Raw genomic sequence first — 19249 nt, 5'->3', positions numbered from 1 at the left:
TTCGTGGACCTCTGCTCTTCGTGGTTTTTATAAATGACATGGATGAAGATGTGGAAGGGTGGGTTAGTAAGATTGCTGATGGCACAAAGGTTGGTAGAGTTGTAGATAGTGTTGAGGGCTGTTGCAGGTTACAACAGGATGTTGACAGGATGCAGAGCAGGCTGAGAAATGGTAGATAGAGTTCAACCTAGATAAATGTGAAGCGATTCATTTTGGAAGGTCGAATTTGAATGCTGAATACTGGATTAAAGGCAGGATTCTTGGAAATGTGGAGGAACAGAGGAATCTTGGGGTCCATGTACGTAGATCCCTCAAAGTTGCCACCTAGGTTGATAGGGTTGTTAAGAAGGCGTATGGTGTGATGGCTTTCATTAACAGAGGGATTGAGTTTAAGAGCCGTGTTTTACTGCAGCTTTATAAAACCCCGGTTAGACCACACTTGGAATATTGTGTCCAGTTCTGGTTGCCTCATTATAGTAAGAACGTGGATGCTTTGGAGAGGGTGCAGAGGAGATTTACCAGGATACTGCCTGGACTGAAGGGCATGTCTTATGAAGAAAATTTGAGGGAGCTAGGACTTTTCTCACTGGAGCGAAGAAGGAAGAGAGGTGACATGATAGAGGTGTACAAGGTGATGAGAGGCATGGCTAGAGTGGCGAGCCAGAGATTTTTCCCCAGGGTGGAAATGGCTGTCACGAGGGGACATAATTTTAAGGTGATTGGAGGAAGGTATAGGGGAGATGACGGTTCTTTACACAGAGTGGTGGGTGCGTGGAATGCACAGCCAGCAGAGGTGGTGGAGTCAGAGTCATTTGGGGCATTTAAGTGACTCTTGGACAGAAGCATGGACAGCAGTAAATTGAAGGGGTGTAGGTTAGGTTGATCTTAGATTAGGATAAATGGTTGGCACAACATCGTGGGCGGAAGGGCCTGTACTGTGCTGTAATGTTCTATGTCCTATGATATTTTGGTTGTACTTTGCACATTGCACCCTCTTTAAACTAGAAGTGGTCCAGTTTCAGCAACCACAGAATTCATTCTAAACTTTTAGCAGTATTATTTTTAATTGAGAAAACTGTTCATTTAATTGAGAAAACTATAACAGAGTATCAAGAAAGTTGAAAAGAGCAGAAAACATTACAAGACATATTGGTTAGGCAATGCCATGCTTCAGGTTTTAAAGTCCACAGATTATTGAATGCATGTCAACATTTAAGCAGACATTATCCTGTTTTTTTAATCCAGGAGTAGGTATCTCTATTAAAGATAGTTATACTAATAAGCAGGATACCTACAAGAAGGAGGTGCAAATCCTCCAGGATGGAATGAGAAATCACCAAGATCTCCCTTGAATCCTGAAACAAATAAGAAACAGATGGAGGATTATTGGTACAAAGCTGTATCCAAGCCAGTAAAGCTGATTAACAAGAAACATCCATTTGGTGGACATACTTTTCACCACAATTGATGCAAAAGCTGAAAGTTCTCCCTTTACATTCATGGCTGAAGCCCGATATTGGGCAGTATCATCAAAGTCACAACTGAAATGGAAGCAGATTGCAGAATTAAACACAAAAGAAACCAAAACTAAATGCATAATTTGGCAAAGATATCTCCACAGTTAGCTTTTCAATTCACTATTTTGTTCCCTTTCCTCCTCTCCAGAAGACACTGACCCCACTAGTTGGGATAGGGTTGCATAAGTGCTGGTCATGATTTAGCAGCTCAATTTGCCCTGTCTTTCAAAAGGTAAGTCCTAAAACTTTGATTTTGTTCAATTTCTAAAATGAAATTACATGTTAAGCTCTCCAGTTAGCGCAGTTAATGCACTGCCTATAGTTGCATTTTCTCTGTGTATGTTAGCTGTCGAAGTGACAGGGGCACTGCAATCACACTTAACAACTCAGATTCTTTAAATGGCACTTTGTGTTTAGCCACCACTTAAGCGTGCCATCTGATGATCCATTACTTGCCAATTGCAATGACATCCTCCACTATGTTCCTATGGGTGCTAGCTACTGGATACCTTATGTGTATTACTGCTTTATACACTAATGTTTCTAATGCATAATTTTCTAATGTATCTGAGGGCAGCTAGACAGAATCCGTAGTTTCTCTTTGATCCTGATAACTGCGCAAAATCTTAATTTGCTCATCACAGAGCTTCTATGGCTTTACTGTATAAATTGACTCTCTTAGTGGAGTAAATGGTCTGCAGCCCATAAAAGGCAAGGGCAAAAATCAGAGCCACATTTGGAGGAGGCGACATAGTTAAGAAATGTAACTGCAGCAGTATAATGTTTCTTGTTCAGTGGGAACATCCTTTCCGATTCTGAGACTTCACATAATCTAAGCTAACATTTCAATGTCGTACTCAGTGATGTAATGTCAGAGGTGCCGCCTTTCAGATAAAATGTTAAACCAAGGCACTGTGTACTGTCTCACGCCAACATAAATAATCTAATAGCGCTATTTGAAGAGCAGCATGGGTGTTGTCCTCGTGTGTGAACCAACATTTATCCTCCAACCAACATTGTTGAACCAGAATATTTTTGCTTATTTATCTGACTGCTGTTTTAGGGACATTTCTGTGTGTAAATTGGCTATTGTGTTTCCTTGCCTTACAACAGTGTCTGCATTTCAATCCCACTTTGGAATTTTACAAACGCAAATCAATTGGGCACTCATACAACAAAGGGGCATGTATCAGTACAGGTAGAACTGATATGTCATGAATAGAAACATGAAAGGAAAATCAGTGAACATGTTTAAAAGTCGTACCTTTGCAGCTAAATGAGCATTGCCTAAACCAGGAATAAGCGGTTTGATGAGACAAACAGGGAAGTTCTGTAGTTCTGATATCATTCGGTTATTTATAACTGGTGGTAATATATTCCTGCACCAATTGACTGCAAGGTGTTAGCTTAGCAGTTTTCATTAAGGTGGGCCTTGGAAATGCCAGCATGGGTGAATGAATTTCAATATTGGACAGTGCTATATAGTAAATCATTTTAGTTCTGGCAGATTAAAAAAAGACTCATCAGGATCCACCACGAGGTTAAATTTTCCTTCACTTGCCAGCCTGCAAATAATGAACGTGGATTGAAGAATCCTTGCTGTGTTGAAATCAAGTCCTGTCGTCATAGTTATATATGTGTTGAAATATCTTATTGCTATTGTTATGACACCCCGAACTAGTGCGCGGTCGATTCCAGCCCTGGAGTCCCAACACAAGTGAATTAATCAATAATTCAAAATTCCTGAAACGTTGGCCCTTGGCTGCCCAATAATTTACAGTCACCAGGTTTATAAGTTTAAACGCAGTTACTGTTTATTAATAACAGAAATAAAGCAGAAATATGCAGGGAATACAATGGAATAATAGCAAGCTAACCTTCTACCACCCCCCCCCCCCCCTTAAATATCCCACCCTCTACCCACACACACACATACAAGACAAGCAAACACAGAGGGGTGAAAAGGAGTGAAAGTAAAAAGGATTAAGGTAAAAGGATAAGAGTTCTTGCTTTCGATGTTGAATTTCTTTGCCGTAGGCTTTACTCCCAGCATGTTGATTGATGGAAGCCACTGCTGCATAGTTGCCGATGGTCTTCTAGCAGAAAGGGGAGGAGGTGGCATAGTGGTATTGTCACTGAACTAGTAAACCAGGGACCTAGAGTAATGCGCTGGGGACCCAGGTTGAAATCCCACCAATACAGATGGTGAAATTTGAATTCAGTACAAATCTGGAATTAAAACCCTAATGATGACCATGAAACCATTGTTGATTGTCATTAAAACCCATCTGGTTCACTAATGCCCTTTAGGGAAGGAAATTTGTCATCCTTACCTGATCTGGACTACATGTGATTCCAAATCCACTGAAATGCAGTTGAGTCTAAACTGCCTCTTCAAGGGCAATTGGGGATGGTTAATAATTGCTGGCACAGCCGGCTACACTCATATCTCATGAACTATTTTTTTTAAAACATTCATTCAGTATTCACAGGCAGTAGGTTTTCTTCTGTAGAGTACCTTAGCCTTTATTAAACAGAACCTTCAACTCAAAGGTCCACCCTTGAGTCTACTTCTCTCTTAAGATTCTTTGTCTCACATCAAACTCAGCTTCCAGCCTGAGTTTTAATCTCAATCCTTTGCATAAAATGACATGCAGCCTTACTGGTTTTTAGTGAGAATTTGTCAGATCTTTTGGAGAGCGAGTTAGTATTCCTCCATCCAGCTTGAAGAATTGACAGTGAAATGAGAAAATCAGCCTTGTGACTCAAAAGCACCGTAGACAAAAAATATCTAATAACCTGTTGCAGGGCAGAATACTGCCTTTTCAGCTCATTCATTGGAATTACAGCCTAAAACAGCACAGCCGTCTTGAATCTGTGTTGGAATTAAAGGGAAAGTCACAGGTCCATGAATCTTCCATGGATCAAAATTGTAATAGCAAAACAAAATAAAGGGGGAAAATAAGGGAATAGACAGGTACAGACCTTACACTATTTTAGTCACTAAGGCATCCATTTTCGAAATATTTTCTGTTGCAATTAATGGGTTACATTTGTCAACATTAGAAATCCTTTGCCTATTCAGTATGATACATTAATCATAAATCACTGCCCTTAAAGGTTTGTGTCTATGAGCACCAAGTGTTAAAAACTCACATTGACTTTGAGTTAGAGAAGCATAAAATATAATGCGGAAATTATAAATATACCAAACATCCAAATTCTGACAGAACCATTGAACCATAGGAACTGAAAGGGGCACAACTTACATCTTCCTTGAAGTTGTGGTACTGACAATCTTTGCATATTCCAGTCTGACACTAACATATTTGGCTTCTTTATAGCAGTAATGCCAAATCTAGAGGCTGTCCTTAATTTTTGTATTCATTTAGGGGATGTGGGCATTGCTGGCAATGCCAGCATTTATTGCCAATCCCTAGTTGCCTGTCAGAAGGCGGTGGTGAGCTGCCTTCTTGAACATCCATATTGCTGTTAGGGAGGGAATTCCAGGATTTTGACCCAGCGACAGTGAAGGAATGGTGATATACTTCCAAGTCAGGATAGTGAATGACTTGGAGGGAAGCATCCAGGTGGTAGTGTCTCTGTCTGAAATGGTTTACCCTGAATCCTCAGGCTGTGATCACTGGTTCTGAATACACCCATCATTAGTAACATCTTCCCTGTATCTACCCTGTCTAGTCTTGTTAGAATTTTATACGCCTGTATGAGATCACCCCTCATTCTTCTGAACTCCAGCGAGAACAATCCCAACATTGTCAATCTCTCCTCATATGACAGTCCCGCCATCCCTGGAATCAGTCTGGTAAACCTTCGATGCACTCCCTCGAGAGCAAGAACATCCTTCCTCAGAGAAGAAGAGCAAAACTGCACAAAATACTCCAAGTGTGGCCTCACCAAGGCACTGTACAATTGCAGCAACACATCCCTGCTTCTATATTTGAAACCCCTTGCAATGAAGGCTAACATCCATTAGCCTTCTTTACCGCCTGCTACACCTGCATGCTTACCTTCAGCGAATGGTGCACAAGAACACCCAGATCCCACTGCACACTCCCTTCTCCCAATTTACAACCATTCGGGTAATAATCTGCCTTCCTGTCTTTGCTTCCAAAATAAATAACCTCACACTTATCCAAATTATACTGCATCTGCCATTGGTTTGCCCATTCACCCAACCTGTCCAGATCTTGCTGTAGGATCCCTGCATCCTTACCACAATTCACCCTCCCACCTAATTGTATCATCTGCAAACTTTGAGATATTATATTTTGTTCCCTAATCCAAATCATTAATATATATTGTGAATCGCTGGGGTCCCAGCACCAATCCCTGTGGTACCCCACTGGTTACTGCCTGCAATTTGAAAAGGACCCATTAATCCCTACTCTGTTTCCTCTCTGCCAACCAGTTTTCTATCTACTTCAATACATTTCCCCCAATCCCATGCACTTTAATTTTGCACTATAATCTCTTATGCAGGACTTTGGCAAACGCCTTCTGAAAGTCCAAATATACCACATCGACTGGTTCCCCCTTGTCGAATGTACTGGTTATCTCTTCAAAGAATTCCAACAGATTTGTCAAGCATGATTTTCCCTTCATAAATCCATGCTGACTCTGACTGATCCTGCCGCTGCTTTCTAAATGTTCCGCTATAAAGTCCTTGATAATGGATTCAAGCACTTTCCCCACTACCGATGTTAGGCTCACTGGTCTATAATTCCCTGTAATATAATTCCCCTATATATACCTCACCTCAGGTATTCAGATCTTTTGACCATGTTTGAACCAAGGCTGTAATGAGGTCAAGAGCTGATTAGCCCTGGCGGAACCCAAACTGAGTGTCTGTGCGCAGGTTATTGGTTTAATGGTTGTGTCAGAATTCGGATGCTTGGGTTATTTATATTTGCTGCATTACATTTTATGCTTCTCTAATTCAAAGTCATCGTGGATTTTTAACCCTTGGTGCTCATAGACACAAAACTTCAGGGCAATAATTTATGATTTATATATCATACTGAATAGTGAAAAGATTTCTAATGTTGACAAATGCAACCCATTAATTGCAACAGAAAATATTTTTTAAATGGATGCCTCAGTGAATACAATAGTGCATGTTGCTTGATAGTGCTATTGATGATCCCTTTGCTGATGATCGAGAGTAGGCTGATGGGGCAGTAATCGGCCAGGTTGGATTTTTCCTGTTTCTTGTGTCCACGACATAGCTGGGCAATTTTCCAAATTGCCAGGTGGATGACAGTGTTGTAGCTTGTACTGGAGCAGATTGACTAGGGGTACGTCCAGTTCTGGAGCACTATTATTGCTGGAATATTTTCAGAGCCCATAGCCATTTCAGTGCTTTCAGCCATTTCTTAACATGTGGAATGAATTGAAATGGCTGAAGGCTCACATCTGTGACGTTGGGACATCTGGAGGAGGCCGAGATATTCTACTCGGCAATTCTGGCTGAAGATTGTTACGAATGCTTCAGTTTTGTCTTTTGCACATATGTGTTGGGCTCTTCCATCATTGAGCATGGGGATATACTGGAGACTCACCCTCCAGTGAGTTGTTTAACTGTCCACCATTCATAGCTGGATGTGGCAGGGCTGCAGAGCTCAGATCTGATGCGTTCATTGGGGATTCACTTTGTTCTGTCTATTCCTTGCTACATATGATCTTTGGCACACAAGTAGTCCTGTGCTGTAGCTTCATTAGGTTGATACCTCATTTTTAGATATGCCTGATGTTGCTCCTGGCATGTTCTCCTGCACTCTTCATTCAACCAGGTTTGCTCCCCTGGCTTGGTGGTAATTGTAGAGTGGGGGATATGCTGGACCATGAGGTTGCAGATTATGGTTGAATACAATTCTGCTGCTGCTGATGGCCCACACTGCCTCATGGATGTTCAGTATCGAGTTGCTAGATCTGTTTGAAATTTATCCCATTTAGCATGATGGGAGTGCCACACAACATAATGGAGGGTACCCTTGATGGGAAAACGGGACTTTGTCTCCACAAGTACTGTGTGTTAGTCACTTTCTACCGATACTGTGTTAGACAGATGCATCTGCGGCAGGCAGGTTGATGAGAATGAGATCAAATATGTTTTTCCATCTTGTTGGTTCCCGCACCACCTGTCGCAGACCTAGTCTAGCAGCTATGTCATTTAGGACTCGACCAGTTCAGTCTGTGGCGGTGCTCCCGAGCCATTCTTAGTGATGGACATTGAAGTCCGCCACCCAGATTACATTCTGCACCCTTGCCACCCTCAGTGTTTCCTCCAAGTGATGTTCAGAATTGAGGACTACCGATTCATCAGCTGAGAGGGCACAGTATGTGGTAATCGGCAGGAGGTTTCCTTGCCTATGTTTGACCTGATGCCATAGGACATCATTGGATCTGGGCTCAATGTTGAGAACTCCAAGAGCAACTCCCTCCCAACTATTTACCACTGTGCGCCACCTCTGCTGCATCTCTCCTACTGGTGGGACAGGACATTCCCAGTAATGGTGAGTAGCCCGGAAAAGCCCCCGAGTGTAGAGACTTGGGTTAACAACATGGCTGGGTTTCTCAGCCTTGAGAAAATAAAGTTTGCCTTGAGAGGGTCTACACTAGGGTTCTCTCGGAGGTGACAGCCGTTCGTCGACTTTCTCGGGGAAAATTAAAATGTCAGCAGCAGCAGCAATCCGTGGGGGGGGGAGGGGGGGGGGGGGAGTGCTTCATTGGGATGGTGTGAGAACACTGAGTCGCGTGGGGTAATGTCTATTTAATTGTTATTGTATATTCTCTTTTCGCACTATGTTAATGTTCACTCTAGTTTGTTTTGTTATTAGTATTACAGTACTACTGTTTTATTATGAAAAATTCTGCAAAACCTTAATAAAAATACTTTTTTTTTAAAAGATGCTTTTTTTTTATTTTCCCATTTGTTTAACACAAGAATTTTAATGAAAGGATTTATGTCTCAGTTAAAATAACAATATGCATTAAGTGTATAATATTCAGATTCATGTTGAGTAATTTAAAGATCATAGTTATAATTGTTTCATGTCATATTTGACAGTAGCTTGTAACATGACTTTATTCTTTAAAAAAAAGTAGGGTACAAGGAATCTAAATATTAAATTTATGTCAGGCTATGTTCTCGATTCAATTCTAACTATTGTATCTTGCCTTCAAATTAGTGACAATTTCTAACACTTTTCTTTTTACTTATTTCAAGGCATTCTTGCTACCCAGATTCCTTCCTTACAGTTGATGTTCCATGTGCTTGTACTCAAGTCAGGTAAAGTCTGCCAGGAACATGCCCTACAACTTTCTGGTGCGCATTTGTGGCGCAAGATAACTCTTTACATGTAACAATTTGGAAAGCGTCCTTTGTTCAGCCTGGAAAAGAGGTGAACAAGTCACTTGTAAAGGCAGAACCTGGGGCCGCACGGTGGCGCAGTGGTTAGAACTGCTGCCTCACATCAGTGATCGATCGTCACATTCAATCCTGGCCCCAGGTCACTGTCAGTGTGGAGTTTTCACATTCTCCCTGTCTCTGTGTGGGTCTCACCCCCACTCCCAAAAGATGTGCAGGGTAGGTGAAATGACCACACTAAATTCCCCCTTAATTGGGAAAAAAGAACTGGGTACCCTAAATTTATTTTTTAAAAGTAAAGGCAGAACCTACAACTGGCCGAATTCAGCAGCCCATTATAACAGTGCAATTGTCAATTTTACTGCAATGCAAAATCCAAGCGCATTTGCACCATTCACAATCTTGTTATCTGCTTATCAAATTTACATTGGCCAGTTTTGGCTGTCAAATTAACGGTACGGCTAAATGGAGCTCACCATTATTTATGGGAAGATGATGCAGCAACATCAGGTGAGGAGCAGATTCACGGTTAAAGGCAAATATTCAAATGTTGCTGGTCGATTTTGCACCACTGCCATTTGCGAAAATGCAGTTTGCACAAAGCTCGGCATCAACATGCATTGAATGTGACATAGTTACTGTATGTTGTGGTACAAATAAATTAAATCTACCATGTATATTTAGACCTATGTAAGAATATTTTTATTGACACAATAAACGTAAATTGCTGCCAATAAATTTCTCTAGCACTGAAAATGAATTTTTGCAAGTATGCAGTTTTAGTCCTTCAAGTTTTGAATATTTTGGGGAGATTTAAAAAGGTCTATTTAAACTTTTTGTTTACTTTTCCATTTTTGCTTTTCTCTTTCAATCAAATCTTTCTTGCCCCTTATTTTTCTGTACCAATTTGACATTAAATTCACCCAGTTTAATTTACCCTTTTTCTCAGTTTTTCCTCTGTTTAACTCACAATTGTTAAATCTCTTAGGTTAAGGAAATGTTGTTGTTTTCTCTGGTGCACACCCTGCATCCCTAGCTGAACAAGTTATCAGCATTGACTACTTCAAGTTTATTTTAAAAAAGAACTTTGCAAGTGTCAGGACTCTTAGTAAAACATCTGACTGCTGGTGGACTCCTGTTAGATATAATTTTCTACCTCCATTAATGTCTGAGTCACTCTGCAGCTGTTACTGTGTCATTTACAGAATTACCAACATTACTTCCTCTTTTAACACAAACTATAATTGCGATTGAAGAAAGAAAACAGCTTCTCACTTGTTAATTTCCAAAGAATGAACGCCAAATTTACTGTTGATTACATATTTCCCAGGATGAGTGTGGACATTGATGGTCACATTGTTTTTGTACCTGCGTGTTAGAATAAAAATTTAGTTAAAATGTAAAGATGGTAAGTATCACAACTGCTTTACACTGATACATTTTCCAGTCATAAACATTATATATGCAAGTAAACTCATGAATACAAAAATAAAAAGTATATCAACACCAATAACTCGCATAAAATGTTGTCAAGTACTGCTCAGTAACTTGATTTTATTAAGAAATGTCTCCTGTTAACGTTCTGCTAAATCCTATGTGTAATATTCTGAAGCAACATCAATCCAGATTTTAGTGGGCACTGGCCCAGAAGTGGCAGTTATAATCAGACTGGACATAAGAATAACTGGGAGAGAAAGTGGAAATGTGAAACAAATGCACTTAATTCAGAAAGGCAATTTAAATGGTCCACCACATCTGCCAGGGGGGAGAAATGCCATGGTGGGGTCATAAATTCATGGCCTTACTTTTTTTATTCTTTCATTAGAATGTTGGCATCGTTAGGCCAGCACTCATTGCCCATCATTAGTTGCTCTTGAGAAGATGGTTTTAAGCTGCTTTCTTGAACCACTGCAGCATATGTGGTGTAGGTACACCTATAGTGCTGTGTAGGGAGGGAATTCCGGAATTTTGACCCAACGACAGTGAAGGAACAGTGATATATTTCTAAGTCAGGATGGTGAGTCGAATGGAGAGGAACTCCCAGGTCGTGGTGTCTCTATGTGTCTGCTGCCCTTATACTTATAGATAGTGGCGGTCATGGGTTTGGAAGGTGCTGTCTCAAGACCCTTGGTGAGTTCTTGCAGCACATCTTGTCGATGGGTATACTCTGCGAGCTGCTTGTTCTGAATGGTGCTGATTGTCATGAATGATGTAGATACTTTATCACCACCTCACCAACATGCCCTATCACCTTTGTGGATTTGGACACCAACGTTTGTCGGTTTATCAGTGTTTTTTGAAATTCTGTCAATTACAGTACACTATCTTTCAACGTCAGCCTCCCAAACTACATCATGTCACACCTACCTTGCTTCTGTTCATTTCACCATCCAGTCATCCTAAAGCCTTTAACTATCCTCATCATTAACTACCACTTCACCAAGTTACAAATCATCTGCAAATTTTATATTGCTCCTCTCCAAATGAAATTCCAGGTTGTTTATAAAAATTGTAAAGATTGGGCAACACACTGACTCTTTGTGATCAATATTGCAAACCATGGAGGATGAGAGACTTCAGATCTGAAAAGAATTTGGAACTGTTAGGACTGTTCTCCTTGAGAAATTACGAGGTTAACTAACAGAGGCTTCCAGGATAATGAGACATTTTTATAGAGAAAAAATATTCCCTCTAGCAAGTGGGTCAATAACTGAAACCATAGATTCCAAACCATTGACAAAAGATCGAGATAACACATCAGGAGAATTTTTTTCACTGAGTTGTTGGGTGCTGTTATCCCTCTATCTGAAAAGAAAATGCATTTCATAAATAATTTTAAAAGGGAGACTTTTTAAAATGTATTCACTAGATGTCGTTATCGCTGACAAGGCCAGCATTTATTGCCCCATTGGACAGGTACTTGAGGATGAGGATCTTACAGGCTAACAAACAAAAAGCTGGACTGTGGCGCTAAGTACAACTGTTCTTTCAGAGACTTAGGACAGGCATAATGGGCTGAATGGCCTCCTTCTGAGCTGTGAGTTTCTAAGATTCTAGGATCTGTGTCCTCTGGTTACTGACCCTCCAACCAGTGGTAAGTTTCACCCTGTTACATAGATTAAATTGAACAGCCATATCCTTGCACTTTACAATACTTAGCCTGAAGCTTTCCTTTTAAATCCATAATATCTCAGCAACATATTTAGAAAGAAAATGTAGAGCTGACTACTGTTTTACTTTCTCTAAATAGGTAGAACTTTATCTTGCTTTGGTAAACAAATAGGGATGTTGTGGCAGAGGTGATATATTGTCTGAATATAATAGAGGTATTTATTTACCATGCTACCCGAGGCTCAGGCCATCCTGAGACAGTGCAATGTAACTTCACGTTCTGCTTCTCCCAGACGGTGTGCGATCTTGGCTTGATAATAAACTCAGGCAAACGAAGCAGGCTGTCCTCCCTCAGTCTTTTGTGAAATTCTTGAGTTTCGTAAATCTGAGATGAGACGCAGAAGAACATGAGGCTGATCCAATGCAAAAGAATTTCAGCATTAGCAAAATGTTAAATGCAAAAGCGGTGCTCACGGTGGTCGGGATTCACTTTTCCTGCTGGCCATGTTCCCCCGCCAGCGGGTTTTGTGGCGATGCAGGGTGGTTTCAATGGGAAACCCCATCGACAATTGGAGGGTGGATGGAATCCCGCCACCAAAGCCAGGCACGCTGCCAAAAACACACAGCTGGAGGAGCAGAGAATTCCGCGCACTATCATTTAACTCTTGTTCATCCGGTTTTTTAATATAGATTAAGCAAGTTTGCATTCCGAAAGAAAATATTAGCACCTGCAATTAAGAAAAGTTGGTATTCTTCACATTCTTTATGGAAAGGTATGTGGACATCTACTGTGACCTGTCCATAAGTACACAATGAACGTGAATCCCGCCCCGCCGCCACGATGCCGGCTTTCCAGATTCTCCAGCGCCGGTTTCTTGGCGGGGGCGGGAATCGTGTCGCGCCGATTGGGGGCCGTGGCAGTGGCCCCCCCCCAGCGATTCTCCACTCGGCGACGGGCTGAGTGGCCGCCCGTTTTCAGCCAGTTCCGCCGGCGTAAATCAAACAAGGTCCTTACCGGCGGGACCTGGCTCTGCATGCGGCCTGCGGAGTCCTCGGGAGGGCACGGGGGGATCTGGCCCCGCCGGGGGGGGCCCCCACGGTGGCCTGGCCTGAGATAGGGGCCCACCGATCTGCGGGCGGGCCTGTGCCGTGGGGGCACTCTTTCCCACCATGGCCGGCATGGAGAAGAACCCCCTGCGCATGCGTTGCGATCACACCAGAACACGCTGGCGCTCCCGCGCATGTGCCAACTCACGCCGGCCGGCGGAAGCCCTTCGGTGCCGGTTAGCGCGGCGCCAACCCCGCCGGCACTGGCTGGCGTGGCACCAACCCTGCCGCCGCCGTCCTAGCCCCTGAATGCGCAGAGGATTCCATACCTTCCGGGCGGCCCAACGTTGGAGCGGTTCACGCCACTTTTCAGCGCCAGTATGGCCCACCCCGCCGGATAGCGGAGAATCCTGGCCAATGTCTTGATGCAAGTGTCATGACATTGAGTCATTGTGGAGTATTTAAAAAAAATAAAAAATTTAGAGTACCCAATTCATTTTTTCCCATTAAGGGGCAATTTAGAGTGGCCAATCCACCTAGCCTGCACATCTTGGGTTGTGGGGGCGAAACCCACGCAGACACGGGGAGAATGTGCAAAGTCCACACGGACAGTGACCCAGAACCGGGATCGAACCTGGGACCTCGGCGCCGTGAGGCCACAGTGCTAACCCACTACGCCACTGTGCTGCCCTATTGTGGAGTATTTTAACCCTGCTTGCGGCAGGTGGGCAGTCATATTGGGCTGGTTGAAAAACCCAGTCGGTTCTCACTCAGCAGGGATTTTTACATAACTGTTTGTTTAGGTAGCTGGGCATGATGTGTTGGGTACTCTGGATCCGTGGAGACTGTGTTTACCTCAGCAGTAACACATACAGGCTACCAACACTTGAAATAGTACAACACTATTTTATTAAGCTAGAAACTGTTGAAACATACTTTCACTGTGGGTCGACACTATGTTAGATTAAACTGAAGACCTATGCCTATCCTGACCAGTCTATACTATCAGCACTTGGTAAAGATCTGTGTTACAAGCTGTGAGCTCTGTCCTTCTCTGAGGCTGCATCCCAAATGAGTGGGAAAACTAGTGCCCTCTGGCTTTATAGTGAGTGTGCTCTAACTGGTGATTGGCTGTGATGTTGTGTGTGTTGATTGGTCTTGCTGTGTGTCAATCAGTGTGTGTCTGCACCATGATATACTGGTGTGTATATTATGACAGGGCAAACTATTTAAAACAGATGTCCGGGCCCTTCCATATACAGCTGATAGGCATAACACCTGTTCTGGTGTTCTCGGAAAAATGGGCTATCCTGAGGTGATCTGCCTGTCTCAGATTTTCCATGATGGGAGGCGGCCTAACCAGGGGTTGCAAAAAAAAAAAATGAGCAAGCCCAATTAAATTTGTAGCTCTGTAGATCTCATTATAATGACAGGACTACCGATGGGTCTTGTCAAAAACATAGGCCAGGATTTTCCAAGCCCCCCCCTTACCCCACCTCCCGTGATGGGTTTCCCAGTGGCGTGACGACTTTGGCTAGACTGGAAGATCACACTGGCGACTAATGGCAAGCTGCCTCCGTCACCAGAAAATATGCTGCATAAGAGGGATGGAAAAACCCAACCATTGTGAAGTCAACATAAAGGACGAATGATTTGTATTGCTCATGAAATTGGTGATTCCCAAGGTCCAACTGTGCAAATATACACCTTGGCCAATCTTTGTATTTTTTCATTTCTACTATTTTACCTTTATAAAATTTATTCAGCTTTCACATTCAAATTTTACTGTAGTGTGGCAGTTGTGCTTAAGATCTGCAAACTGGGAGCACCACTTTTGTATTTAACATTTTGTAATATGCTTGCAGTGATTATAGGTTCCACTACAGGGCCAATGGGAAAAGGGGCTAACTTTCCATCCTTCTCGTCTGGGTGCCCTTGAAATATTGGGCCCAACCCTCACAGCATCACAGAAGTTGTTTGTTTGTTTAATATTTCACAGAGAAAATATAGTGTGTCTTTTTCTCAACTGTACAAGGTCAATGTTGCTACTTCTAGACGCGGGGGTGCGATTCTCCCATGCCGCGCCGTATGGGAGAATCGCCGTTGGTGCCATTTTTTCCCGCGGCACTGGTCCGACGCCGGCAGGTGATTCTCCGAGGAGCGGAGAATTGGCGGCATTTGCGCAGCGCCGGTCGCGGGCCGCTGTCCGCGATTCTCCGGACTTGATGTGCCGAGCGGAAACGGCAGAGTTCTGCCGGCGCCGTTCACACCTCCTCGCAGCCGGCAGGAACGCTACGCGTAGGGTCGGGGGGCGGCCTGTGGAGTGGGGAAAAGCGCTCCTTCACCGGGGGGGGGGGGTCTGGCCCACGATCAGGCCCACCAATCGGTGGGCCAGCCTCTCCAGCCCCGGCTCTATTTTATTACGTGGTCGGCCTCTGAATCCCCATGCAATGTTGCGTCGGGGCCGGCGCGCTGAGGAAGTCCCCTGCGCATTCGCGGGTTGGCGCGGCCCAACTGCGCATGCGCGGGTTGGCGCAGTGTCCATTTGGCGCTGGGAAGGGAGGCTGGAGTGGCGTGAACCGCTCCAGCGCAATGCTGGCCCCCTGTGGGGGCCAGAATCAGTGCTGCCCGCGCCCGTTTCGCGCCGTCGTGATACGCGACGGTGTTCACAACAGCGCGAACTCTCTGCCTCCATTTCGGAGAATCACGCCCAGGAAGTGGTTGAATTTCCAGGGGAGACCTTCTAGGGCTGAAGTGAGATGAGCAAAATTTCTAAACCCCACACTCCCATCATCCAATATCCTCAGCATTGATGTGCCTTTGACCCTGTGCTAAATTTCAAGGTTAGTAACAGTTTTATGCTGCCAGCAGTCACCCACACCATTTACAACATGCCTGTAATATGCATTTCAGGTCAGCACAAGAAACATTTCCGCTGGTTGGAGCCAAATCAATGCATAGAAGGCGATCTTTAATAGGACTGATTCTAAAAAGCCTACTCTCCTTACTGTAAGCATTCATTCTTAAGAGACTCCTCGCACTTTTGCAATTGCTCCAAAAAAAGGTCTGTCCTCCATCCCGGTGCCCAGTCCATCATCAACCTTTCCTTCCTCTCTAACAGACTACCCAGCTGAATATTCACCGCTCCACTGCTCCCTGTTCAAATATCTTCAGTCTGCTTTCAATTGGCTGCGGCACCAAGACCACCCTAATTAAAGTCACTATAATGTTATGTGCGATTATGATCATAGAATATCACCATCCTACTAACCCCCTCTGCAACATTCTGTATGATAGACCATACCATCATCCACTAGCCGTGCCTCTATTTATCAGCTTTTGTGGCATTGTCTACACATGGTTCTATTTCTAGCTTTCCTGTTGCACCCAGCGCACTTCCTGCAATGTCTTCTTTTTTTTATACCCATGTGGACCACCTGTTGTTTCATCCACATGGGTCCTCTTATGTTGCCCCTCAGTGACAATCCCCATTAGCAGTCATATCAACAATTGACAGCTTTACTAATACCTTGATTCATTGACCAGTTCTCTGCTACTTGACTACCTGACTGAGATCAATTCATGAATGAACCAGAACTTCCTGCAGCTCAACAGTGGAGATCAAAGCCCCACCTTTGGTGTTTTGGATTCTGTGCCTCATGTCCTGATTCTATCCCCCTTCTTGGATTATCAATCAAGATCGCCCCAAAGTTGTTAAGTCTCAGTCTCGTTTTCAATCCAAAGTTGAACTTCAAACTCCACATCCTTACAGAACTATCTATTTGTAATTCTAAAAATACATCTATGCCTGATCCAGCTCTTAATACATCCAGAACTTTGCTATCTATATTGAGTTGCACAAAGTCCTTCTCTCCTATCTCCCCTGTATCTTTGCTAACAACTCCCCATTCCTTAATTTGACTGACTTCAAAACTCTGGTTTCACTTCATCCTGCCTCTCTAACCTTTCCCAATGCCTATACCCAGCTTGCCTCCTCCATCCGTCCATTCCTGGTTAGTTAAGTTACCCCATTTTACTTGTGTTACCACATGTGGCAGTCATAGTACTTTATCACTAACACCCATTTCCATTTCAATTTGTTAAATCACTCCCCACCTCCAAAACCACCCTTAAACCAAGCTGTTTGGCCAAGCTTTCAGCTTTCTAAACTATTTCTGTCTTGGGTTGATATTAAACAATGGAGAGCAATGGGATAAGAACATAAGAACATAAGAACTAGGAGCAGGAGTAGGCCATCTGGCCCCTCGAGCCTGCTCCGCCATTCAATGAGATCATGATCTTCTTTGGACTCAGCTCCACTTTCCGGCCCGAACACCATAACCCTTAATCCCTTTATTCTTCAAAAAACTATCTATCTTTATCTTAAAAACGTTTAATGCAGGAGCATCAACTGCTTCACTGGGCAAGGAATTCCATAGATTCACAACCCTTTGGGTGAAGAAGTTCCTCCTAAGCTCAGTCCTAAATCTACTTCCCCTTATTTTGAGGCTATGCCCCCTAGTTCTGCTTTCACCCGCCAGTGGAAACAACCTGCCCGCATTTATCCTATCTATTCCCTTCATAATTTTATACGTTTCTATAAGATCCCCGACCCCCGCATCCTTCTAAATTCCAACGAGTACAGTCCCAGTCTACTCAGCCTCTCTTCGTAATCTGTCATGTTCTGTCATTCTAAAGTGCGTGTCAGAATTGTTGGTAGAACCATGACTGCTAACAGGGAAATAATGTGTTCAAAATGAATACCCACTGCTTAAAGAGGCTGTGTAATTGCAAAGTACTAAAATAAAAATGCAAAGGACACATTCAATTGACTAAGGGTATTAAGTTCAGAAACTTAATGCTGCCTCCACCAGTTTTAAATGTATTGGAAAAATTCAGCTCAAGTTACAAAGTGTAAAATCAGAGGTTATCTTGTCACTAACACACTGAGATAGTAACAAGAAATTGCATTCCACCTTCTTAGTTTCTACACTTTCTAACTGCAATGCCTTAATCTGGGGCTGGATTCTCCATTTGGAAGTGAGAGCACTTAACCGCTTTTGATGCGGTCAAGATGGACTGAAGCGTCTCTGGGGGGAGTGGATAAAATTTGCATTGTGGGGGGAGGGAGCCCTCCGATGTACTTTGGGGGCACCTACGTTAAAGACTTATCCCCATTGGCCCACCGTGAGGTCCACCACACCAGGGCTGACAAATACCTGCACTAACCCACCCCCACATGAATCCCAGTCCAGAGGTGTGGAGAATCATGGAGGAAATGGGTCAATTCAACTTATTTGCATCCTCCTTGTGAAGCTCAATTCCACCGCCAGCGGTGGATCAGAGCATCGGAAACAAATCAGCGCCATTTTATTACGGCATTGGATTCTTTGTCCAATCACAAATCTCTCTGCCAGCATTGGGCAGCGGAGAATTCAACCCCAGTTGTTTGTTATTATTCCTCATTTACTGCTTTGTACATATGTAAATGGTACGCAATAATGAAGAGCATCATTCATTTTAACCAGATTGCAGATTAACGCATTACAACAATATGCCCTTGAATGTGCTTTTGCACACTACCCACTTGCAAGATCCTTCCAAAAAACCTCCTCTTAGCTCATTACTGGCAAATATTCCTGTGTTTCCGGCTGACAGCATTCTACCTCTAACATTCCATACTGATCCACTGGCCATCTGCTGTTTCCTGCCAGTTTTGGGGAGGCAACTGTCCAAAGTCAGGCAGGTGGGGTCCCAGGAGATTTAAATTTCCCATGCTTCTCAATGCTTAGGTGAGGGGAGTTTACTGCTTTTCAAAAGTGGAAAAGGACAGGAAAAGGGGAGAAAGTAAGTGCCACAAAACATTTATAATTTGGGAGTTAGGAGCAAGAAGGAAAGGAAGGCAAAACTATTTTACCCAAACAGCTGTAGAATTGAGAAATAATTACCAGTAAAGACCATTGATTTTCTACCACTAATGGGTTCCAGAGGCAACTCGATGTACTTCTTTAAAAGAAAGGGATTGTGGGATTTGGGGGGAAAATGGGCTGACATTTCAGAAAGAGGTGGGCTTGTGTTGCCTGAAATTTTCCTGCTACTAAAATTTCTTATGTTATTATACCTTTCACTGAAATAATCAGAATGTTTTTACTGACAAAAGCTTTGGTTCAGTATCTGGTGGCACTGT

At 43.2% G+C, this 19249-nt stretch overlaps 1 protein-coding gene across 2 annotated transcripts in view; it reads right to left on the bottom strand.

Moving 5' to 3' along the window:
- Positions 1–19249, bottom strand: part of myom1b (myomesin 1b) — a 204030-nt gene that overhangs the window by 118497 nt on the left and 66284 nt on the right. For both annotated transcript variants that reach the window (XM_038809187.1, XM_038809188.1), the window contains exons 5-8: positions 12243–12400; positions 10180–10272; positions 1453–1541; positions 1296–1355 (exon numbers count right to left, since the gene is read on the bottom strand). In XM_038809187.1, coding sequence (XP_038665115.1) covers positions 1296–1355; positions 1453–1541; positions 10180–10272; positions 12243–12400 — 400 coding nt within the window. The remainder of the gene's footprint in view (positions 1–1295; positions 1356–1452; positions 1542–10179; positions 10273–12242; positions 12401–19249) is intronic.

This window comes from Scyliorhinus canicula, chromosome 10, assembly GCF_902713615.1.
Source record: "Scyliorhinus canicula chromosome 10, sScyCan1.1, whole genome shotgun sequence".
Taxonomy (NCBI): Eukaryota; Metazoa; Chordata; class Chondrichthyes; order Carcharhiniformes; family Scyliorhinidae; genus Scyliorhinus; species Scyliorhinus canicula.
This window is presented reverse-complemented; position numbering and strand designations above follow the sequence as displayed.